Source organism: Phycodurus eques, chromosome 5 (genome assembly GCF_024500275.1).
Source record: "Phycodurus eques isolate BA_2022a chromosome 5, UOR_Pequ_1.1, whole genome shotgun sequence".
Taxonomy (NCBI): Eukaryota; Metazoa; Chordata; class Actinopteri; order Syngnathiformes; family Syngnathidae; genus Phycodurus; species Phycodurus eques.
This window is the reverse complement of record NC_084529.1, coordinates 14423892-14447027: the sequence shown is the minus strand read 5'-3', so window position 1 is coordinate 14447027 and position 23136 is coordinate 14423892. Positions and strand designations below refer to the sequence as shown.

Here is a 23136-nt window from a genome sequence, read left to right as displayed (position 1 = left end):
ACGAAAAGCACACATAATTTTGATCAGGTTCTGGATGAAGGTGTTGATATGGGAATATATTTTCACTTATCCTAAGTATCCTGCTAACTAACAAACTAATTGAAAAGCACAACACGAGTCTGTCAAATATGATGTTGTTACTGCAGTTTTGAGTCACAAAGGAACCGTTTCCTCTGCCCCAGAAATAAAAAAAAAGGTAAAGAAAAAAAAGATCTGCTACATATACATGACAATAAATGAGTTACATACAGTACAGTAGTTTTTAAACTCCCACTATAGTTAAGATCTTGATAGCTTATAAGCTTATATGGTAAAAAGGAAACACCTACTGGTATTCCGTGAGCAACACAGTTGGCGCCAAGCAATCCAATCACTACATACAAGACCAATTCTGGAGTTGATCTGATGGATGTGGCCACATGACAATGTTTTTGTGCATAGTGACACTATTTTCATGTACTGTATGTCCTCTATGTACTGCATGTGGATACCATATCCAAAATGTGATCACAGCATAATTTGTAGAAAAAACAGAAGTCAAGGATCATCCTCCACTCAGCTCAGCCAAAATCACTATTGCACTCAAGATGCATTTGTGTGCTATATTTTACAGTGAACGTGAACGGTATACTACTTACATTTGAAGAACTTATTCAGAAATACTAAGTCCATAAAAAACACTTCTTTAAATATCTGCAGCTCAAACATTTCATATCCTCAAAGTACGAATGAATTAATTCAGAACCTCCCCTTTCGAATTTGAAACATTTAACACTTTCACACAGTGAAAGTGTTAAATGCACAGTGTATCAGGGTCTGATAGCTTTAGACTACTCCATTTTGATGTTGTGTGATGTGTGATAAAGAATCCTCTGCTGGTAGTTTACAGCCATGAACTCTGAATTTGAGGAGGTTATAACAAAGGCAAAATGGAACAGGGCATGCCTTAAAGCCCAGAAACAAACTGTTAACACGAGAATGCGGTTACTGCTTATACAAATGGTTGATGAGAACGTATATTACGCCTGTAAAACTGAATAACTGGTCTCTTGATGTCCTAGACAACTGTATTAAATGTTTAGAAGGACGGGGTTCTCTTTTTCCCTATGTCTGGGAATGTTCTACATTGCAGAATTATTGGAGGGAAGTGGGGCAGGTTCTGTCAAATATTGTCGGAATTAACATACCTCATCAAGCGAAACTTTTTGTGATGGGGATTTACCCCAAAGATTTTGTGTTTTGCCCAAGTAAATCAACTTTGGATTCTTCGACTTTGGATTGCTGATTGCACTGATTTGGAAATAAATTGATGTACCATCGATGAATCAATGGATAAGCGACTTGACGAATACTCTCGCACTGGGAAGACTGACTTATATTATGAGAGGAAGAGCAGAGGAGTTTGAAGAAGTGTGGGAGCCTTTACTGAACTTTGTTGACCAATGGGGTGCATTGCCACCTATTGCGCTGTAATATAATGTGGAGTTGCCCTTTATTTTTTTATGTGTTTGTCTGTTTATTCTCATGTTACTCTTTGTTGTTGTCATATAAAACATGTGAAAATTCAATAAAGATATTGTGGGGGAAAAAACAACGGTTTAATGAAAACAAGTTACAAGTAGTTAAAAACAAGAGCTCCGTCGCATACAAGCTCTGGTTGGAAGCAACCGCATTTATGTGTGTAAACAATGACAATCGCAAATAAACGTCAAGACAGAGCATGCGCAGACAAAGCGCAGCCTGGCACTATTCCGATTCATGGTTTACTTGAAAACAATTTACTTCTGATCGGTTTGGCAAAAGGAATCTTCCACCAATGTGAAACCGAATGAAATTCCATTTGGCTTCGGCCTGTTGATTCTGATTGAGGTTTTCATATGGAGCATTTTCATTTGGTTTGGGCTTCTAAACCGATTATAATTGGAATAGAAGGCACCATGAAACCCCCCCTATTGTTGTAATGTACATCACATTACAGTATATTGCATTTTTGCCCATTAGTTCAAATGAAGACTCTAAAGTGCTTATAGATGTGAATATCATTATGGATGGTTATCAGATGGTTTTGGGTCCAACTACCACGAGACCCTGGATCAGTTGAGCAGTATAAAAAAATAGTTGATGGATGGATGCTATGTCTCTGCTGCTGTGCCCTGTCATATACATGCTCATAGTGTGTCTATGTATACCACAATGCCATAGGACTATATCTTGACTGCTGGTTTGTACTTTGTGTGGGAAAGGGGGTTGTAATGCGTCATGAGACCTCTATTTAACTGTCCTGTAATAACTTGTTCGCTCCATTGCTTGCTTCTATCGCAAACACCATTACACTCAGTCAAAGCTTACTGTGGTCGGCCAGAGGACAGAAGGGGGGAGGATAGGCTAGAATTAATAGATGAATTTGGCATCGAGTAGGAAGAGGAGAGTGGAGGCACAGAAAAAAGGTGAAAGAACATGATCACATGGCTTTAGGAGGGGTTTTTGTGTGTGGGAAGCTGAAGCATAAAAAGCGAAAACAAACCGTATTTAGCTTGAAACATTATGACCATGTAACATGCAGAGCTATTCTGAGGGGACTGTAAATTTACACTGTTATACAAACTGGACACTGACTACATTGTAGCAAAGTGTCACTTCTTCAATGTTGTCCCCTGAAAAGAATATGGAAGAAATATTTACAAAAACGTGAGGGCTGTAGTCACATTTGTGAGATACTGTACAGTATGTGCTTTATTCTTAGCATATTTCAAGGCTTCAAATCTTAGTAGTGGGAGTTTCATTTATTTTTCTTTAGGACACCCCAAAAATCCCTTTCATTTGAGGAGCTGGGTTGGAGAGGTTGAAGGAGAAAGGTTGCTAAGGATCAATGAGGCTTTGACTACTGCCTCATCCTATCGTGTCTAATGGGCATAGTTGCCATGGTAACTATTCTTTTGGGCTCAAAGGTTAGTGGAAGATAGCCTGACACTGGATATCAAGCTCAGATGTGCCTGATACATGCACCAACAAGCTTAGATGTGATTGAGATGGCCAATAAAAAAGATATAGGATCTATTTAGGGTCTTTGCACATGTGCAGAAATGGGATCCTGAGGCATAGACCAGTCTCAAACGGAGACCAGGATGGATTGCTGCCTGTAGCAACAGACACTAAACAGTAAGCAGAATGACAAAACAGGAGTCACAAAAGAGTCACAGACACGTCTGTCAGGCTGAGTAGCAAAGTGGCAGATATTGGATGACAGACGACTAAGGGAAAAAGTGAAAATTATATAACACAGAGGTAGCACCAACCAGATGTGGGAATAATGTCTGAATTTAGCATTTTGCAATGGCACTAAATAAACAGTATTCTGACTTGATGGTTTTGGAGGAGCGAAATGAATGTTACAAGACTTTGGGGATGTGAAAAGTTGTGCAGAAGTGAAGAAAAGTGCAAAAAGTGAGCTGGCCCAAAGATCTACAATTTGGAGTTCACCCAAATGTTTTCAGGAAAAGGTGCCACTCAAACAAAAACTCTATGATAAAGCATGATGTCAAGCAAATCTTGTGAGACTTAGCTCGCCAAGTGTCTAATACACATGTCATCAACATGGTGCCCAAAGGCACCAGGTAGCCCACAAGGGCCACATGAATAACCTGTGTGCCCATTCTAAAAATAGCTCTCCATTGATGGGACATTGATTTCCTAGGAATTTTGTATATTGATATTTATCTTCATCCCTCCTTGTTAAATTGTTGTTGATAATTATTATAAGAAATCATTGACATGATCGGTGTCCTCAAAGATCATGTTATAATGAAAATAATGAATTATTAATAAAAACATAATCAAAAGTAATTTGAACAAATATGTTCACTCATTTTAATTTGAAACTGGTAGCAAAATGTTGGTGACTCCTCATCTGGTAGATTAGCTCTTAGTGTGTGTGTATGTATGTGTGTGTGTGTGTATATATATATATATATATATATATATATATATACATATATATATATATATATATATGTATATATATTCGCGCTCACATTCACACCTAAGGGCAATTTAGAATATTCAATCAACGCATGTTTTTGGGATGTGGGAGGAAACCGGAGTGCCCGGAAAAAACTCACCCAGGCACAGGGAGAAGAATGCAAACTCCACACAGGCGGGGCCGGGATTTGAACCCCGGTCACCAGAACTGTGAGGCAGATGTGCTAACCAGTCGTACATCGTGCTGGCTCGGTCATTGCCATTTGATAAAATTTTAACACTTCCAAAGGTTACAATATAACTCCTTTCCTCCAGGTAGGACCTGAACAATTTAAGGCCTGTTCCATTTAGTCCTACCCACGTTTCCAACATGTTCAGCAGTATATTACGATCTACCGTATCATAAGCCGCACTGAGATTCAACAAGACCAGAATTGACACCTTTCCCGAGTCAGTATTCAACCTATCATTTAGCATTTTGATAAGAGCAGATTCTTTACTGTCATGCGTTCGGAAACCTGATCCATTTAAGTTCAAGAAATTGCTGAGTTGATTAAAAATAACTTCTTTCTAAACAATCTAGGCTATGAAAGGGTGATTTGAGGTGGGTCTGTAGCTTGCTAACATGGAAGCGTCCAGCGTTCTATTTTTTTTTTTTTTAGAAGAGGCTTAATGGCAGCTACTTTAAGAGCTTTGGGAAACTCACTTGACTGAACTGGGCAATTGATTAATTGCTGCAAATCAGCTAGCACAGAGTTCGCAACAGCTTTGAAAAAGTCAGATGGTATTGAGTAAAGACAGCTTGTTGATGGTTTCAGCTGCTGAACCATTTTCTCTCCAGTTTTTTGCTCAACTGTATCAAATTCTGACATGGCAAGAGAGTTTTTCCTGGATGGCTCCAGATGTAGTATCATTTTATCATTTTGCTGATTTGTGCTGCTATTTAACCTGATGGATTGTATTTTTCCACTAAAATAATAAAATTCATTGCATTTATCTGCTGTTAGGAGTTGTGGAGCTACCTGATTTGGGGGTGGGGTGGGGTGGGGTGGAGGCTTGTCAACAACAGCAAACAGAGTGGAGCTGTTGAAGCTCTTACTGACGACTTCAGAAAAGTGTTGCTGTCTCGCCCTGACAAACTCTTGGTTAAAATTACAAATACTTTGTCACAGTCAATTTGGAGTTTCGTTTTTCTCCACTTATGTTCTGCTTTCCTACACTTTGATTTAGAGGTCTTTACCATCATTGTGCTCCTCCATGGTGTTCTATGTCGCTTCAACATTGTCTTCGTTTTATTAGGAGCGACAGCATTCATGATATTTGAGATTTTCAAGGTGATATTATCTGAAGGTTCATCAACTGTCAGCATTCACAGTTTGTGGCACAGCGATGGTCTCCATAAACATAGTGGCGGGACTCTCATTGATGTACCTTTTCTTAATAGACAGAGGTTGTCTAAACTTTTTTTGGCCAACTGCATCTTTTTGTCCTTCAGCCATGTCAACAAGGCCAATATTTTCCTTTCGGCCCGCTGAATGATGTACACAGCAAAAAAATGTTGGCAGCCAATAACCCCATGTCTATTTAGACAGAAACTGTTTGCCTTGTAAAGATGTCTGCGCTCCCTAAATTATCAACAAAAAATTAACTTATCAATCAACTTATTTAATTGAGTGAGACTACTGAAACTTTCATCTCCAAATCGTACCATTGGGAGAGGTCCACTTATGAAAACCTTAGCATCCAAACATTGCACTTTCGTTAGATCAATAAAATCTTGCTTCAGTACCTCTGATTTCTGCTTGACAACATCCAGGGCCCCTGTGTGCATAATGACAGATTTCACAGTTGGGTGCTCATTAGTGATCGCTAGGATTTTTTTTTTGAGATATCAGACACCATGTCATTGGTAAAACACAGTAATTTGGTGTTCTTCTCACTGCAAAAAGTTTCACATCCTTGACAGTTCCATTACCAACTATTAATGTTTGGGGTGTCATTTTTTTCTTGTATGATTTAGTTTCAGGCGGCACGGTGGCCGACTGTTTAGAGCGTCAGCTTCACAGTTCTGAGGAGCGGGGTTCAATCCCCGGCCCCGCCTGTGTGGAGTTTGCATGTTCTCCCCGTGCCTGCGTGGGTTTTCTCCGGGCACTCCGGTTTCCTCCCACATCCCAAAAACATGCACGTTAATTGAAAACTCTAAATTGCCTGTAGGTGTGAATGTGAGTGCGAATGGTTGTTTGTTTGTATGTGCCCTGAGATTGGCTGGCAACCAGTTCAGGGTGTACCCCGCCTCCTGCCCGATGATAGCTGGGATAGGCTTCAGCACGCCCGTGACCCTAGTGAGGAGAAGCGGCTCGGAAAATGGATGGATGGATGATTTAGTTTCATACCTTTCAGTGGTGGTGGGGGATGAGAATTGTTGGCCACGGTCTTGTAAAAGTGGTTCAAATCTATTTGTAAGTCTGATGTCAATGTTTTGTATTGACTCGTGTCCTCTTTTGTTGCCCTTCGCTGAAGCAACCGTCCACGGCCGCTCTCTCGGGGTTGAAGAAGCATGCAACGCAGGCCAGCCGCATTCCTTGGTCATTTGCTGGTGTTGTGTCCTCCCTTTTAGATGTTGGCCCATATCTTTGGGCTTTCCTCCGACTAAATTCCAGAAACAACTGCTGGATGATCCATTATTGTTTCCACAGTCCACATCCGTCCTCTTGTTGTAGCTGTCTATTAGCACCCTTCTGCTCACCATTTTGAGACATTGGTAGAGTGGTTTCATTCCCCGACTGTCCATTTACATCCAAATACACTTCAACACGGTAGATTTTTATTTCCAGGACCGCCATCTTCTGTAGCATTTTGTGATAGTCTTCAGTGGAAAAGGAAGGCATCTTGTTGCTGGTCTCATTGCTAATAGCAGGCCATGCTCACATATTCGTAAGAGGGGATAAAAAAATATTGGAATATGGCAACAACTGACTGTATCTACAAAAAAAGTACAGTCCCACAAGTTTAAAAATATCCAGGAGTCCATCCATCCATCCATTTTCTTTCCCGCTTATCCTCACTAGGGTCGTGGGCTGTTGGAGCCTATCCCAGCTATCTAGGGGCGGGAGGCGGGGTATACCCTGAACCGGTCGCCAGCCAATTGCAGGGCACATAGAAACAAACAACCATTCCCACTCATATTCACACCTACGGGCAATTTAGAGTCTTCAATCAACCTACCACGCATGTATTTTGGATGTGGGAGGAAACCAGAGTGCCTGGAGAAAATCCACACAGGCACTGGGAGAACATGCAAACTCCACACAGGCGGGGCCGGGAATTGAACCACGGTCCCCAGAACTGTGAGGCAGATGTGCTAACCAGTCATCCACCGGAGTCATTTCTTCTAATTTCTTTGGAAGAAGAAAAACAAGCTTATCAGCAAGAAAAATGTAAACAGAAGTGAATCAAGCATGCATTTTTCTCAACCAATAGTCAGCCAACTACCAGGGGCCAAGCACTTAGTTAAGGTGTCATTAAGATGCCTAAATAACAAGTGGGCGAAAGGGATCAATATTTGTTTTCTGGACTTGTTTGTCATTCAGGGCAAGTGAATAGCATATTTATTCAGTTAACCCTTGGTAAAGTTTAAATTATTGGATAAATTTGGTTTCTTTTTATCATTCATTCAATCATTTTCCATACCGCTTATCCTCACTCGGGTTGTGGGCGTGCTGGAGCCGATCCCAGTTGACGCTGGGTGAGAGGCGGGGTACACCCTGAACTGGTCGCCAGCCAATCGCAGGGCACATGTATATATATAGAAAAAACAAAAAACAACCATTCACACTCACATTCACATTCACACCAACGGGCAATTTACAGTCTTCATCTAACCTACCATGCATGTTTTTGCGATGTGGAAGGACACCAGAAGTACCCGAAAACCCACGCTGACTTCAGGAGAAAGGCGGACTACACCCTGAACTGGTCGCCAGTCAATCGCAGGGCACATATAGACACGGACAACCATTTGAACTCACATTCACACCGTCACTGAGTGGGAACTGAACCTACGCTGCCCGCACCAAAGTCCGGCGAGTGTACCACTCCACCATCAGTGACCCTTCTTTTTATCATTTATCTTAAAATGATAATCCATTTGCTTTAAAGTTGTTTTTCCCCTAACATGAGGAATAATTTTGATTAATGATCATGTTTACAATATTGATCCAAATAATAGTGATCGTAATTTTGTCCATAATTTTGCAGGCCTAATAGACAAACACATTTTGAGGATTATAATATTTTGTTACATTTAAGTTGCACATTATTTCACTCACACAAATACTATTTTGAATCAAGAGGCATGTTTCATCTTCGGTTTTCCCTTTGCCAGTTACATATTGTAGAATAGAAATAAGGATGTCTTATAGGTGGGTTTCTTCCAATACATATATTATTGCACCGTCCTTGTCAAAATATTGTAATACTGCATTGTAAGGGACTGTATGATTCCCAACCCTACGAAACATGCATATACATCTCAAATATAATTTCCAGCATACAACGCCAGCCCTCCCTCGGTTTCTGTTCTGCTTTATTCTCATCCTAGTAAAGAAGTAGAGCAAGACCCCTGTGCCTATTCCACCATCTAATCGCTCTCTTTCAACAATAGCTCTGGTCTTGCTGGAGGAAGAGACTGAAGCCCCTGAGTCTTTTATCAAAGTTAAACAATAGAACAACACCCACCAAGTTGGTTTCTGCTACTCGCATCCTCCCTCAGCTTCAAAAGACAGTGAATTCACTCTGTGCTGCATGATAGTTGACGTTAGGACTGGGTGATTAATCAATTTAAATGAGTTTTTTTGGGCCACATCAATATAATAAAATAATAATAATAATATTAATTATTCATAATAATGGCGGCACGGTAGGCAACTGGTTAGCATATCTGCCTCAATAACGATAAACAACAATAACAATGATAGAGAAGCCCCAGGCAATGCAGGAACCCAACAAATCCAACTGAGATTAAGAAGGTTGATGTGGAAGTTCCATTTTAAAACTCACAAAGACCTAAAATTATGAGATGATAGTGATAATCATAAAAATAAAATAAAAGAATAAATGAGTCAAGAAATCAGTATGTAAAAATATTAAATACAATTTTTTGTCGAAAAAAGCACCGCATTTTCACGACCATAAGGCGCACCGTATTAAAAGGCGCAGTTTCAGCTACGTGGTCTATTTCTGTATTTAACACACACATAAGGCGCACCGTATTATTGGGTGCAGGCATGGTAAAACACGCTAGTTTAAAACATACGGTAGCATGCATGCACGCTTTTAAAAAAGGCAGCGGGAGTAAAACTGAGTTCGGTTGTACTTTATTGTATTAGTATTTAACAATGTACTCATGTTATTTTTTGATTAATCCTCATCCACAAATCCATCAAAGTCCTCATTTTCTGTATCCAAAATGAACAGCTGGGCAAGTTCTCCATCAAACACGGCAGGTTCCCTCTCGTCATTGTCGGAGTCAGTCTCTTTGCCGTGCGGCTCCTCAGAAATAATGCCGGCTTTTACGAAAGCTCGAACAACAGTGCAAGCAGACACGTTAGCCCAAGCATCCACAATCCATTCACAAATTGTGGCGTAACTCCCCCGGCGCTGCCTCCTAGTCTTAGTAAAGCTGTGTTCGCCATCTGTCATCCATGGCTCCCACGGCGCTCACTACTTCACTTTGAACGCCCTGATGTCCAGCGGTTGGAGTTCCTTTGTCAAGGCTCCCGGAATGAGGGCAAGCGCCGAGTTATTGCACTCAGTCGAATGGTGACTGTAGAGACGCTTCTCCCGGCTGTTCTTTACTCATTAATCCATTGCTCGAGTCGGTCTTCCAACTCGGGCCACCTCGCCTCGTTGCCGCGGAAACTCAGCTTCGTCTTCTTGACTTGGCGAAGCTCGTTTTCCTGCTTCCTCCACTTGCGAACCATGGATTTGTTGATCTTGAATTCTCTCGCGGCTGCTCGATTCCCATCTTCCTCTGCGTAACTGATATCTTGCAGTTTAAACTGTGCTTTGTAAGCGTGTCTCTTCATAGGTGCCATCTTCGAGGGTCCTTAGCCAAACCGATGCTGTTTTGCAGATTGCACACCCCGACACTATATACCTACTGGGGGCGTGCCTTTAGCGTTCTAACTTCATGCGGACCCTTCCCCCTTTAACGTCCGCATGCTGTCCTCAGTCACGTCCGCCTTTTCTCTATATAAGCAGCGTGTCAGCAGGAAATGGTCCCAGTCAGTCAAGCGGAGCGCTCATCAAAGTCACACAACACCGTTTACAGATTTTGGAACTCGGTGCACACATAAGGCACGCCGTATTATAAGGCGCCCCGTCCATTTTGGAGAAAATGTAAGACTTTTAAGTGCGCCTTATGGTCGTGAAAATACGGTATTTAAAAATCCTCATCCACAAATCCATCAAAGTCCTCATCTTCTGTATCCGAAATGAACAGCTGGGCCAGTTCTCCAAACATGCCAGGTTGCCCCTCGTCATTGTCGGAGTCAGTCTCGTTGCCGGGGGGCTGTTCAGCAATGATGCCAGCGTTTTCCTGCTTCCTCCACTTGCGAACCATGGATTCGTTGATCTCGAATTCTCTCGCGGCTGCTCGATTCCCATGTTCCTCCGCGTAACTGATAGCTTGCAGTTTAAACTGTGCTTCGTAAGCGTGTCTCTTCGTAGGTGCCATTTTCGGAGGTCCTTAGCCAAACCGGTTGTTTTGCACAATGCACACCCCGGCACTATATACCTACTGGGGGCGTGCCTTTACAGTCCTCCTTCACGCGTACCCTTCCCCCTTTAACGTCCGCCTGCTGTCCTCAGTCACGTCCCCCTTTCCTCTATATAAGCAGAGTGTCGGCAGGAAATGCTCCCAGTCAGTCAAGGGGAGCACTCATCAAAGTCACACAACAACATTTACAGATTTTGGAACTCTGTGCACACATAAGGCACTATAAGGCACCCCGTCGAAAACGTAATACTTTTAAGTGCGCCTTATGGTCATGAAAATACAGTACTCAGAGTCATCAAGTGTTTTTGCAGATACAGTAACATTCTTTTTTAAAGCTTGAAGTAGTTCTGCTTTTTTTATTTTAAGAAATTCTATTTGTTGTGTGCTGACATTTAGAGTACTATATTAGTTTCAACAAAGTGGATATTGGTAATACATGAAGAAAAAAGAAAAAAACAGTATGCTGTATATTAATAAATAAATTACACCATACACAAAATACCCACAAACAGAAGACCTATTTCTCAAGAACATTTTTACTCCTCATCAGTCAACATCTAATCGTACGGTGTTAAAAACTGTTACTGATAGTAAAATCAAGGAATGGAAAATCCCTAATTTGTAAAATTCAAAACTTGACTTATCTTTGCTGCATATCAAATACTTCATTTGTAAATCACAGTATTACTGTAATAAAAAAAAAAAGAAAATACTTTTTGTGAAGGAAATCACAGCTCCTCATTTTGATCCTATTTCTAAGAATTTCTTCCCAGTAGACTGCAAGGGGGATGCTGTTTTGGTGACGCTAACGGCTATAGAGCAGGACTCAAAGCCCATCCCTCAGGGGCCCACTTGGTCTCAACATTCAGTCGGTCTGAGTGGTTGCGCCAGAAATTGCCTTATAGCTCAGTAGACAAAAGCAAAGCAAAGAAACAGCAAACAGTTTATTATATTAATGCATGCAGATGTGTCCACTGAATTGCCTTCACCTCATGAACAGCACGACACATGTGAGGGTTGAGTCACAGAAACAGAACATTTCCCTTACTGTAAGGAACAAAGAAGCAGTTGAGAACAACTATGGAGCCTCTTGTAATTGCAATGAATTAGATCACTTGTAAAATGTAAAATCCAGTTTTATTTCTTTTCACTCTTTTGTTTCTTTCATGTTTTCAATCCTTATTTTAATTTTCATGCACTGATTTATTTCATTACCATCTCACTAAAGTTGCTCAACTTAATTCCAGTCATCCATATCCCTCAGTTGTCTCATTCTGCATTTATACTAGCTCATTCCCATTTCAGCAAATACCACTATACTCCGCTTACTTCACGTTTATCAACCATCTACTTTCTTTCTATGCTCTCATGACCCCTCCCTGATCTGCCGTCTCCATCATCGTGTTCTTTTTTCACTCCATGATTCCCTGTCTTTCTACGCACTGAATCCAGAGGGTTATACCTTTTCCCTCAATAGCTTTTGTCACTTTCCTTAATCCCTCATCTCTGTCATCCTTTCTCTCGCTCTGCATCATTCTCTGGCCCATGCTTTCTCTCCATTCTATTTCACACATTTTACTTTAGCTCTTTTATTCATCATGTATTCTATCCCCCCCGACCCCACCGTCCACTCACATTTCCGTCTGTCATAGTCTCTGATGTGACTCCTTTCTCTCTCCTGGGCACAGTTCTTTATGTTTTCTAAGGTGAACCCCTTCTTTTAGCATTTTTTTCTGATGGATACACAAACAGCATATACATGGATGTGGAAACCAACACATGCAGGTCTGAATTATATCTCACATTGACAATTCTACGGCCTGTCGGCAACAACTTCAGTGAAATCGTTTTGCGGGTGAATGCACACTTATAGAACTGGCATGGAGGAGAAAATAACCAGGCCCATTACAGCGGGAAATGACTGACATCTAATGCATCACTTAGGTGGGCTTCTGTTTACTGCGAAACACTGCCCCTTATGAAGGTCCACTGCACCACAAGAGGATTCATGTTGGGATTATTTTGACGCTATATGGGATTTCATTATGGATTAGTTCATTTTAAAAACCTGACAATACATATTGTGGAGCAACCATACATAATATGCCAAGGATATCATTAACCATAGAGTTATTTATTGATCAAAATCCTGAATGATTCCACATGTGACGGCCACTTACCGGAAATGTGTACTTCGGGAAATTTGTTGCCAGTGATGGTTATGCGTGTTTCATTACATTTGCCATTGTTATTTGCATAATCTCTTCTCACGTTGTTTCTATGAAAATCGATTGTAAAATTAAAGGCGGATTCTTAGCAGAAAGGCTAATTCTATGCAATGTTTACAGAACTACGGGTGCTTTGACAGACGACAGCATTTTCAAAATGATCCCGATTCACACGGACCTGTCATGAACGGAACAGAAGACAGGACCCAAAAATGCACGACTCCAAAACAAATGGACAGTTTCCAAAAAGAGAGGTTTAATATACGGGCATAGGTCGGTACACAGGCAGGCAATCCAAGAAAGGCAACAGTATCCAAAAACATGAGGCAAAGAGGCGAGATCAATAATCCGAACAGGGTCAAGTCTTACTGTGAGTGTGACGTGAAAACAAGGAATGCTGGAACGCGAAGACAAGGTACAAGGAACTGGCAACAAGAGGGAATGAGACACGAGGGTAAATACAAGGGGTAATTAGGGTGAACGAGGCACAGGTGGTGAAGATGCTCACAGGAGCAGGTGTGTGTGAAACAGGGGGAAGACAAAAACCGGAACACACACCCATGGCAGGACCTGCAATAGCAATAGATCACTTTGTAGTATTTATACAGGGTCAGTAGTTGTGGCATTAAAAAAATTAAATAAAATAAAAACATGACACACAGGCACAGCAATTGCTTGTGCTCCAAATATCTTCCTTTAGCAATTTGACAGTTTTGAAAACTTTCAAACTTTGCATTGTCAGGCCCCAAAAACCATTTACAGTCACATTCAAACAAATTGCAAACAACACATTGTTATTCATTTATCTTCTGTCTTAAAGTTGTCACAACCATCAAACATGTTCCACAGATATTGTCACTCTATAAATGCCTAATCTATTCCGCATTTACTGTATGCAGCATCGAGTTTTCTCGGTCAAGGCACAATATTCTACAAAAAAAAAAAATGGTCTGAATGGAGTGGAAAAGAGATTTAGTCTCAGGCAAAGAAAGGATCAGGTGCTCTTTATAATCACACCGTTTCCACTGTGATCTCCTTGCTGCTGTCACCCAACCAAGAAGTGTTTACCAAGGAGCCAAAACGCTGCACATATTTCAAGGCAGGCATCCATGCAGAAAATTCCGCACAATTCTCACATTTATATGGTTGTCGTTAGAAAGTCTGAAAATTTTACATTTACATGCTTGTTGTCGGTGGCACGGTGGACGACTGGTTAGAGCGTCAGCCTCACAGTTCTGAGGACCCGGGTTCAATCCCTGGCCCCGCCTGTGTGGAGTTTGCATGTTCTCCCAGTGCCTGCGTATGTGCTATTAAGAGGCCCCATTATTGTAATGATGAGATCAGTCCCCACGACACAAACACACATGCAAAATGACACGTGCAAACACATACACGTAAAAGCCCACAATCTGTCCTCGTACAGCTCTAACCAAAAGCAACAGAGGAGCTTTTGTCCACAGTGAAATTTCTCAAGCAGTCTGTGTATGCCTGTCATCACTTGCCCAACTATCACCATGGCGACTGCATAGGCTGCGGACATAGAGCTTGTTCATTTACACGGACTTGACAAGTGACAGTTGACTAGTCCTGTTCCAAGGATGTGGGGTGATTTATGTGTACCCATTACAATTTGGGGTGGCCACCACCTATTTCCAACAATTCCTTCAAAAATAAGAGCTCTAAAAAGACTGGCACTTGGTAAGTTGGAGATGAGGGGGTTTAAAAGTAAGAAACTTGCACCTTTATATTCCAACAATAACGCCGCAAAACTATAAAACTATTTTCCACCAGAATACATGTAGTCGTAATGTTAACACCATATGAGCTAATGGATAATCACAATATAGATACTAAATGTTCTCTCATTTGAAATGCTATTTTAGTTATACCATGTCAACAGCAGTTTACAGCGTTGTGCTTAAGTGGCCATCGTCCCTCTAAATGCGGATATACAGGCGAAATTTATCAACACTGATTTATAAACATGTTTTTTCCAATCTTTTCAAGAGTTGAAATGCACTGGCAGTGGTGACATGCGTGACCTCCCATGAGAGTTGACATTGGACTCCCACACCGCAGTCTATAGCCATTACATTCCCTTATACCATTTCACACTCCCTCCCACACTGCCTATCTATCAAGAGCTGCTGCTGATGAAGGGCATTACTCGACAGTTTCAGCGACACACAGCTCTTTGCTACACAAACTGCGCATTAATTAAAGTTTTAATCTAATGCACCTACTCTGTATTATTTGGAGCTGTACTCTGGCAACAATCAGTGTGGCGGGAATGGCAGCATGAGACATGATTAGCAAGCTCAGGGATACCACGAGTGAATAAAGGCTGAGGGCCATTAAATTACTCTGACATTCTTTCCATTCATCAGACTGACAACACATCAATGTCAAATTAACAGGCAATGGTAATGAAGAGGCTGGAGATACTGCTTGATGTTTGCTGACAGTCACTGTATACTACAGCCCCATGTCAATTATTTGCTTCGTAAATGGCTGTGGTTTCAACGGATTGTTGAAACCACAGCGAGCAGATACAGTAGATACAATGCTACTACATGTAGTGTATAGCTCTTACACTTCCTGAGGATCACTCACTGAAGGCTGCAGATTACTCTTTACAGCAGCCAAGCACTCCCCTGAGTCTAAAACGAGGGATTTGACATCTCAGCTGGAGTTCTTACACACATTAGAAGGTTATGACTCATAATGGTATTGCTGTAATGGAAGCGGTGATATAAGCTTATGGGCAATTTAGTTATTCACAATAACATAAGAAAACAAACACTAAATTTAAAATGTACAGAAACACGTTCAAGCAAACAAAAATGTTCCCTTCCGGACACTTCCTTTGCATATTTGTGTCGCTGCTTCCTGGTTGGCCTAATTTTTAGCGAAGCAATCCATGCCATAGGTGATAGTCAGCTGCCAATATTTTGACATGAAACTCTTGTTGTCGAATTCATCTAATTGTCAGCCTGCCTGCAATGCAGCTTCCTGCTCTGGTTCCCTCTGACACGTTCTCTAAGGATCCACAATCTATGCTGACGTTATTAAAATGTATTACAATAAAAATAAAGCCGCATTTGAACCCAGGTCCTCAGAACTGTGAGGCAGATATGCTAACCAGTCGTCACCGTGCCGCCCATTAAAAAAAATAAATAAATAATTAAAAACACCTAATTATTACAGATTTTACACACTGCATAATTTACTGGGTATTATGTAAACAAAGGGTTCCCTTCAATCTGATTAAGCAGGAAACTCATGACAACCTAATTCAGTGTTCAATAGATTGCAATTGAAATCTGATGAAGTGTTTTTTCCACAAAAAAGAAAAAAATATGCACAGTCACAATATTGCAACCATTCTTAAAGAGTGAGAACAGAACAGAGCATAAGTCACAATTTCTGCAGTGCAATGATCTCTTCTGCTGCTGTTTTGAGTATTTATGAAAAGAGCATTAAAATCCATTTAACCCATATCCATTTCAGCTGGATATGGGTCATTTTCATATAATTTGATCAATATTGGTAAAGACATGGCCCACTGAATTTCCTTTTGAAAATCAATTCATTTTGCTGATATGAGTGTTTGAATTATTGGCAGTTGTTATCAATCATCCATCCATTTTCAACACCGCTTATCCTGGTTAGGGTCGGGGGCGCTGGAGCCTACCCCAGCTGACTTCGGGCGTAAGGCGGACTACACCCTGAACTGGTCGCCAGTCAGTCGCAGGGCACATAGAGACACGGACAACCATTCGCACTCACATTCACACCGTCACTGAGTGGGAACTGAACCCACGCTGCCTGCACCAAAGTCAGGCAAGTGTACCACAACACCATCAGTGACTGTTGTTATAAATCAAAAGGTCATAATTGTAAATATTCTAAAGTAATATTTTCAAACTAAATGCTAAAATGTGTTTACCATTATGTGTCTGAAATGAAGTTTCATAATTTGCAACCTGTTTTCTGGAGGTGCTGATTACATTTTTGGATAGATGGGGTTTTTCCTCCTATTTTAAAATGTCTTTTCCAGAAAAACACAAAGGCATCTTAGTGTCTTCAGAGTTATTTTTTTTTGGGGGGGGGGGGTCTTTTACAAACGATCCTTCTTGGTCCCTCAAGCTGTCTTTACCGTTAATGCCACCGGAGAGGGGCCTCATTATGTTGCAATACAAGAGGGATCTGTGTGCCAAGATGAGGCAGCGATTTTGCATTCACACAATAGCAGACAGCAAAATAAATGGTGTCATTTCTTAAATATGGACAAATATGGATGAATGTGTGAGTGTCAGAACTTTTGCATGTCTTTACTGTTATTACGATTGTATAAAGACAAGAATAGTAATAGGTTTAATGAGTAGTTAGGCTCATTTATGCACTTGTGTTTTCAGAGTTTGAAGGGCAACACGTAAATCATGCAACTCATAATTTTATGCAGCTGTTTGTTTTTATTGTTATAAAAAGAAGTGTATTTCATGGGCTATCACCATTTGCTCTGTCAATAAGGATTGCCTTTACTATGAATGCCTAAAATTTTAAATCATCAATAACGTGAAAATAGGACTAAGCATGGCTGTTCTCAGCATGGGAGACATTTACCCTTATAAAAGCAAGGCAGCATAAAAAAAAAACTGTCTTTACCGTTATTGATCAGATTATATGAAAATGACAAATGACAATTACAATTCAATACCAATATCCTATTTACATGTACATTTCAATTGAAACCTATAAAATATGACTGCTTACATTCATAGAAAACATAAAACATGACATGTACATGCTCTCAAATTGTTGGTAAATAACTACAAAAGCATGAACACAGGCAGTGACAACACAGAAGTAAACAGTAGTAAATAAATAATACAAATACAGTATTAAACACTAAAGTTTGCCTGTGCTCACGCTTCTCCTCTTGATTTAAATGAGTGTAATGTCCACACTACTCCATTGGCCACCAATGCCATTGGCAACTACTTTCCTAATTTGATGATCAACACTCTTCGAATGTACCATGTTGAGATCCTACTTAATTGTGTTTTTTTTTAATGATTTTTTTTAATGTTAATTTCTGTTGTTTGAGCTGACATATGGATATATCGGTAAATCGTTATTTTGTCACTTTGTCACTTAATGAAGACTGTTACTTGCAAAATGCTTGATTCTTATGCCCATGCAAAACAATATTTTCTGATTGAAAATAGGCGCTTGGGACTTTGTCAAATGTTAAACCTTGTGGTCGCTGATCTTTGCTCACACTAGTCATTCTACTTCTGCTGTTTGTCTCTCACATTAATGACACTTTAAAAGCAAGCCAAGATGACGCCTCCGTGAAGTGACTGTGAAATTTCATCGCTATTGCAATCCCCACACAAGTCAGCACACAATTCGACATGCTTTTTTTTACTTATTCTATGTGTAAATTGAGACTCTGATGTGAGGATTTTAGGGGATTTTATTGCATTAAATATGCAGGACCCAGCATTGTGAGTGTCTATCGTGCAAATGTTCCTTTCATCACAGTAAGGATCCCGTCTGCCCTGCAGCTCTGATTAAACAACAATCCCTTGCAGAAGTTAGTATTCAGTTTTGATTATGAAGTCTATAAGAAGATGGGCAAAGCAAAGAGAATATTGCAAAAGGAGTTTCATGTTTCATTTCTGTTTCCAGATTTCCAATGCTCAGCCTCAGGGTTTGACTTGAGATAGATGCTGTCTTGATCCTCTCGAGTTATTGCACAATCCACACCTTTTTCTGCCTGTTTGGCATTTTAGTGACCTCTATCCTTCTGCATTGCTATCCATCACTACATGTTATGCCCTTTCTGTGATGTTCATGAGGAGCATTTTCCATTTCTCATCTCTGTTAAAGGCACTTGATCCCACTCTCTCTATTGTCCTCTTCTGTGATTGCAATGCTGCATTTTTGGACAATTGCACACAGCGCTGCACTTGTATCTCTCTGTCATTGCAAAATTCAATTACATATTAAACAAACAATAAACAGAAAGAGTATCTGAGTATCAGACTGTCTGTATCTACATGTTTAAGGCCACTCTAATAAAAAAAAAAAAATCAAAATACTAAAGGCATAAAAGAATACTGCAGATATCTAATTGTCACCTCAAACAATTATAGCCCTGATGTAATCAAGTCTCCTAAGAGTCACGAAAGGCTGATCTCTGGCTATAATGTCCATTTATAGAAGCTAAATGTGGACACAGGGAAGGAAGCAATCATTAGTAGCGTGGAGAAGCACATGGACCGAGGTAAACGTAGAGGAGGGGAAGTGTGGAGGGAAACGCAGTGCTCAGGTCGCTTATGGCGGATATTGTATGCCTTATCTGTCACCTGCAGGTCTGTGCTCATTATAAAGGGAAGCAGTGCACGTGCGTGTGTGTGCATGCGTGCGTGTGTTGTGTGAGTGAGCGTGTGTGTTGTGAGTGACAACATACACCATTCAAATTGTAGCGCTGCAATAATTCACACATCTCAAAGTAAAACTAATTGAAATGAAAATGTAAAAAAAATTAAAAGAAAAATAAAAATAAAAAAAAAAAAGCTCAACACCAGTCTAAGCATATTATTTTCAGGGATGTGGATTACGGTGATACGCAGCTTTTCAACATTCAATTATGCAGTACTGCAATAGAGAGCGCAGGTGTGTGGAAACTCAACAATCCAACCCAATCTGCTAAACGGCAAGGCTGCCAAAGTTCTTCAAAGTGTGAGATAAATTACAGATTTTCCTGTATCAGTCGATATCTATATCTGGCAGACAATCAATATCATCAGGAATAGTGATGCTAAAATATCACAGTCTTCATTTGTACTAATTTAATGGGGCGGCACGGTGTTCAACTGGTTCGCACATCTGTCTCACAGTTCTGAGGACAGGGGTTCAAATTATATGAACTCCTCACCTATGTGGAGTTTGCATGTTCTCCCCGTCCCTGCGTGGGTTTTCTCCGGGCACTCCGGTTTGCTCCCTCATCCCAAAAACATTCATTGGTAGGTTGATTGAAGACTCTAAATTGCCCATAGGTGTGAATGTGTGCGCTAATGGTTGTATGTTTATATATGCCTTGCGATTGGCTGGCGACCAGTTCAGGGTGTACCCTGCCTCTCGCCCGTGGATTGATGGGATAAGCTCCAGCACGCCCGCGACCCTTGTGAAGATAAGCGGTACAGAAAATGGATGGATGGATAATTTAATGGGGTACAAGAACTACTAAAAAGCATAAAATCAAGATCAGAAATAAAGATCTCTACATAGGTTTGACTTCTGCTGAATACAAAACATTTAAGACATTTGGGCAGGATGTAACATAGGATTACAGTCGCACTGGGTCAAATAGATGCTCGTTTTACCCAATCTCAGCAGAAAATAAATGACTGTTATGCGTGCAAGAGCATTACTATCAAAGCCCATCAATCTATGTTATTCCTTTTTTTACCCTATTTTTTTTCTACTTAATGACTTTTCTCTCGACAGAAAAAACTAAATCATCAGTGGGACTGAAACACCTACACGCAAGGATTGTCAGGGTTTGGCAGCTAGCAGGAAGCATCTCAACTTACATTCAAAGAGTGCCGAAGGTGTTGAGAGACCAGCTGACTGTGTGACATGAGGCTGCCAGTTGTACCAGACACAGAATAAGATTTCATAAACAAGAAGGCTTCAAACTCACTGACATTGGTGATATGAATGTACACCGACCAGCCACAACACACAGTATTGCTAGAGCTGTATCAACGATTCTGCCTTTACAAACTTAATAATGTTCTCGCTGACAGTGTCAATCAAAACTGACCATTATTGGCTTTTGAAAGGGAGCATATTTGATTCAGCTTTTGTTTTAGATAGCATTCTATTGGGTAATATGTCACAATGGTGTGGCTGGTCTGTGTAAATACAGGTATACATTCATGATAATCCTCCTCAAAAGAGGAATGAAATCATAACCGCTTACTGTAGATTGCGTTTGGTATGAAGTCAGTCGGACAGTTTTATTTTGAAGTAATGTTGAAAACAGAAGATCTGACATCCTGATCCAGTAAGTGTTGCTAAATTCAGTGAATGATGCTTTGGAAATGTAAATATTGAATCTGCAAGCCATCACTGTCTCTTGAATATTTTGCATTGTCTATCTATTCTGTACTTAAAGTGCCACAGAATCCCCCAAAATACATATTTGTTTGTTAACTATCACAATTTTCTTTAATAACACATGATGCTTACTCAAGCTTGATAACAATTTAACTGCAATTAGAACCCCAAATTTAACCAGTATAACTAAGAAGCCAGTTGTGACACTGCACATTTAAACAGCTAAATTTGAAAAGTGGCAGGTTTTGCTGCCATCAGTTTATTTGTTTGCCTGTCTGATTGCATAATTATTTACAGGATTGGGGTAAAAAGGGCCAAGTAAGAATCTATTCAGTACTGGGGCAGATCTGTTTTAATACATCTATATATTTGATTACATTCCTGATAATAATACATTTTAAAAAAACATGCAGCCACTGACACAGTAAAGTGTACACTGGTGCTACAGTTTTTGAATAAAGTTAATAAATCAGGATTTGCTTTAACGTATGGCTACAGGTGCTAGTCAGACATGTCTTAGAGGCATTTAAGGTACAAAATGTTGCTCTTTGTACAACAAGCTGCTCTTTGAAAACTACACGGAGAAGACAAAGCCAGAGTTTTCAGTGGAAATCTTGGGAAACATTGAATGGACAGAAAGAGAGAAGAAATGTGTGTTGCTGAGCCTTTAAATATGAGGCAGGCCTTTATTCAGACTTATGGTGATATGAACTTTTGATCAACGAACTCGTCTTACCTGCTGTACTCAGGCAGAGCTCCTCGTCGCTGTTATCCTGACAGTTGTCCTGACCATTACACAAAAAGCTGCGGTCTACACAGCGGCCGTTTCGACACTTGAAGCGGGCCTCAGAGCACACCAAGGGGTTACCTGCTGTAAATAAGAGAAGGAATAAGATTTGTCAAAAACCTGTCTGCTTTGCTCTGACCTTTAACAGCATGCTAAGGAGCCTCAGGTTTACAGTACCTTTCATCAGGACATCATTCAACTCACACAAGTAACAAATGTCAAGGACAGTATGCTCACCTACAGCATTATATATGTATATTAAAAAAATCCTGTTACTCACCATTGCGCAAAAACTACTTCATACTTTTGTGGCTGCAAGGCTGAATTATTTTAACTGTCTATGGCAATCCTGACACATTGATGCAATAATTATTGAATGACCCCTTGTCCAGAAGGTTGCTTTTCAAGTGCTGATGAGAACTAGAAGTTATTGATCATATTTATTCTACTTTGGCTCACTATACTGTATAAATAGGTTCAAATATAATTTTCGTTACTAGAACCGTTGTACCCTAATCTATATAGCTCATGCTGCCTTTAAACATTACATTCAAAGATTACATAGGCTGAATATACAGTACATAATGGGAGGCAAAGCCTTCAGACCTTCCAGTTCTGGTTCTGAGGGCAGACGTGGCTGTACTGTATATTTAAGAGCAAAACTAACACCTAGTGCTGCAATTCAAGGGCAATTAATTAATGGTTTACTTCCTTTCACCAACACAGCTGAATTTGTTCTGGTGAACCAGCTGTCATATGTATGTACAGTAGCTATCACTTTTGAAAACTGAGATATAATTATACAGTGATGTCTGTGTTAAGAAAGGAGAGCAACATCAGATGGAGAGCTGCCATTTAGCTATTTTCTCTGACTTTTGACCTTTGAATATAATGAATAAAAGCATTTTTACAAGGATTTTTTTTCTTCATTCAGTGGTACCTGGTATTGACTTCAAAGACGCGCATTATTTTTTTTTCTACTAAGAGGCAGTTAAGCAATGTGGTTAGGGACATTTCTCGTGTTATGAAGTTCAAATCACCAACAACTGTAAGGACATTGCTCTATCCCTGAATTTTGTTGGTCAGTACTAATTCTTATCCCGATATATTTTGCAAAGATAATTGAGTTCACAGTTTCAGGATTAAAGTTATTTGGATTCAAGTAAGGTAAAATAAATCTATTATTATTACATAAATGCCTCAAAATTCCTTGATCCGAAGCACTTTGC

At 40.2% G+C, this 23136-nt stretch overlaps 1 protein-coding gene across 1 annotated transcript in view; it reads right to left on the bottom strand.

The window, feature by feature from the left end:
- Positions 1-23136, bottom strand: part of ldlrad3 (low density lipoprotein receptor class A domain containing 3) — an 81106-nt gene that overhangs the window by 15545 nt on the left and 42425 nt on the right. The window contains exon 4 of the mRNA XM_061677616.1: positions 21857-21991. Coding sequence (XP_061533600.1) covers positions 21857-21991 — 135 coding nt within the window. The remainder of the gene's footprint in view (positions 1-21856; positions 21992-23136) is intronic.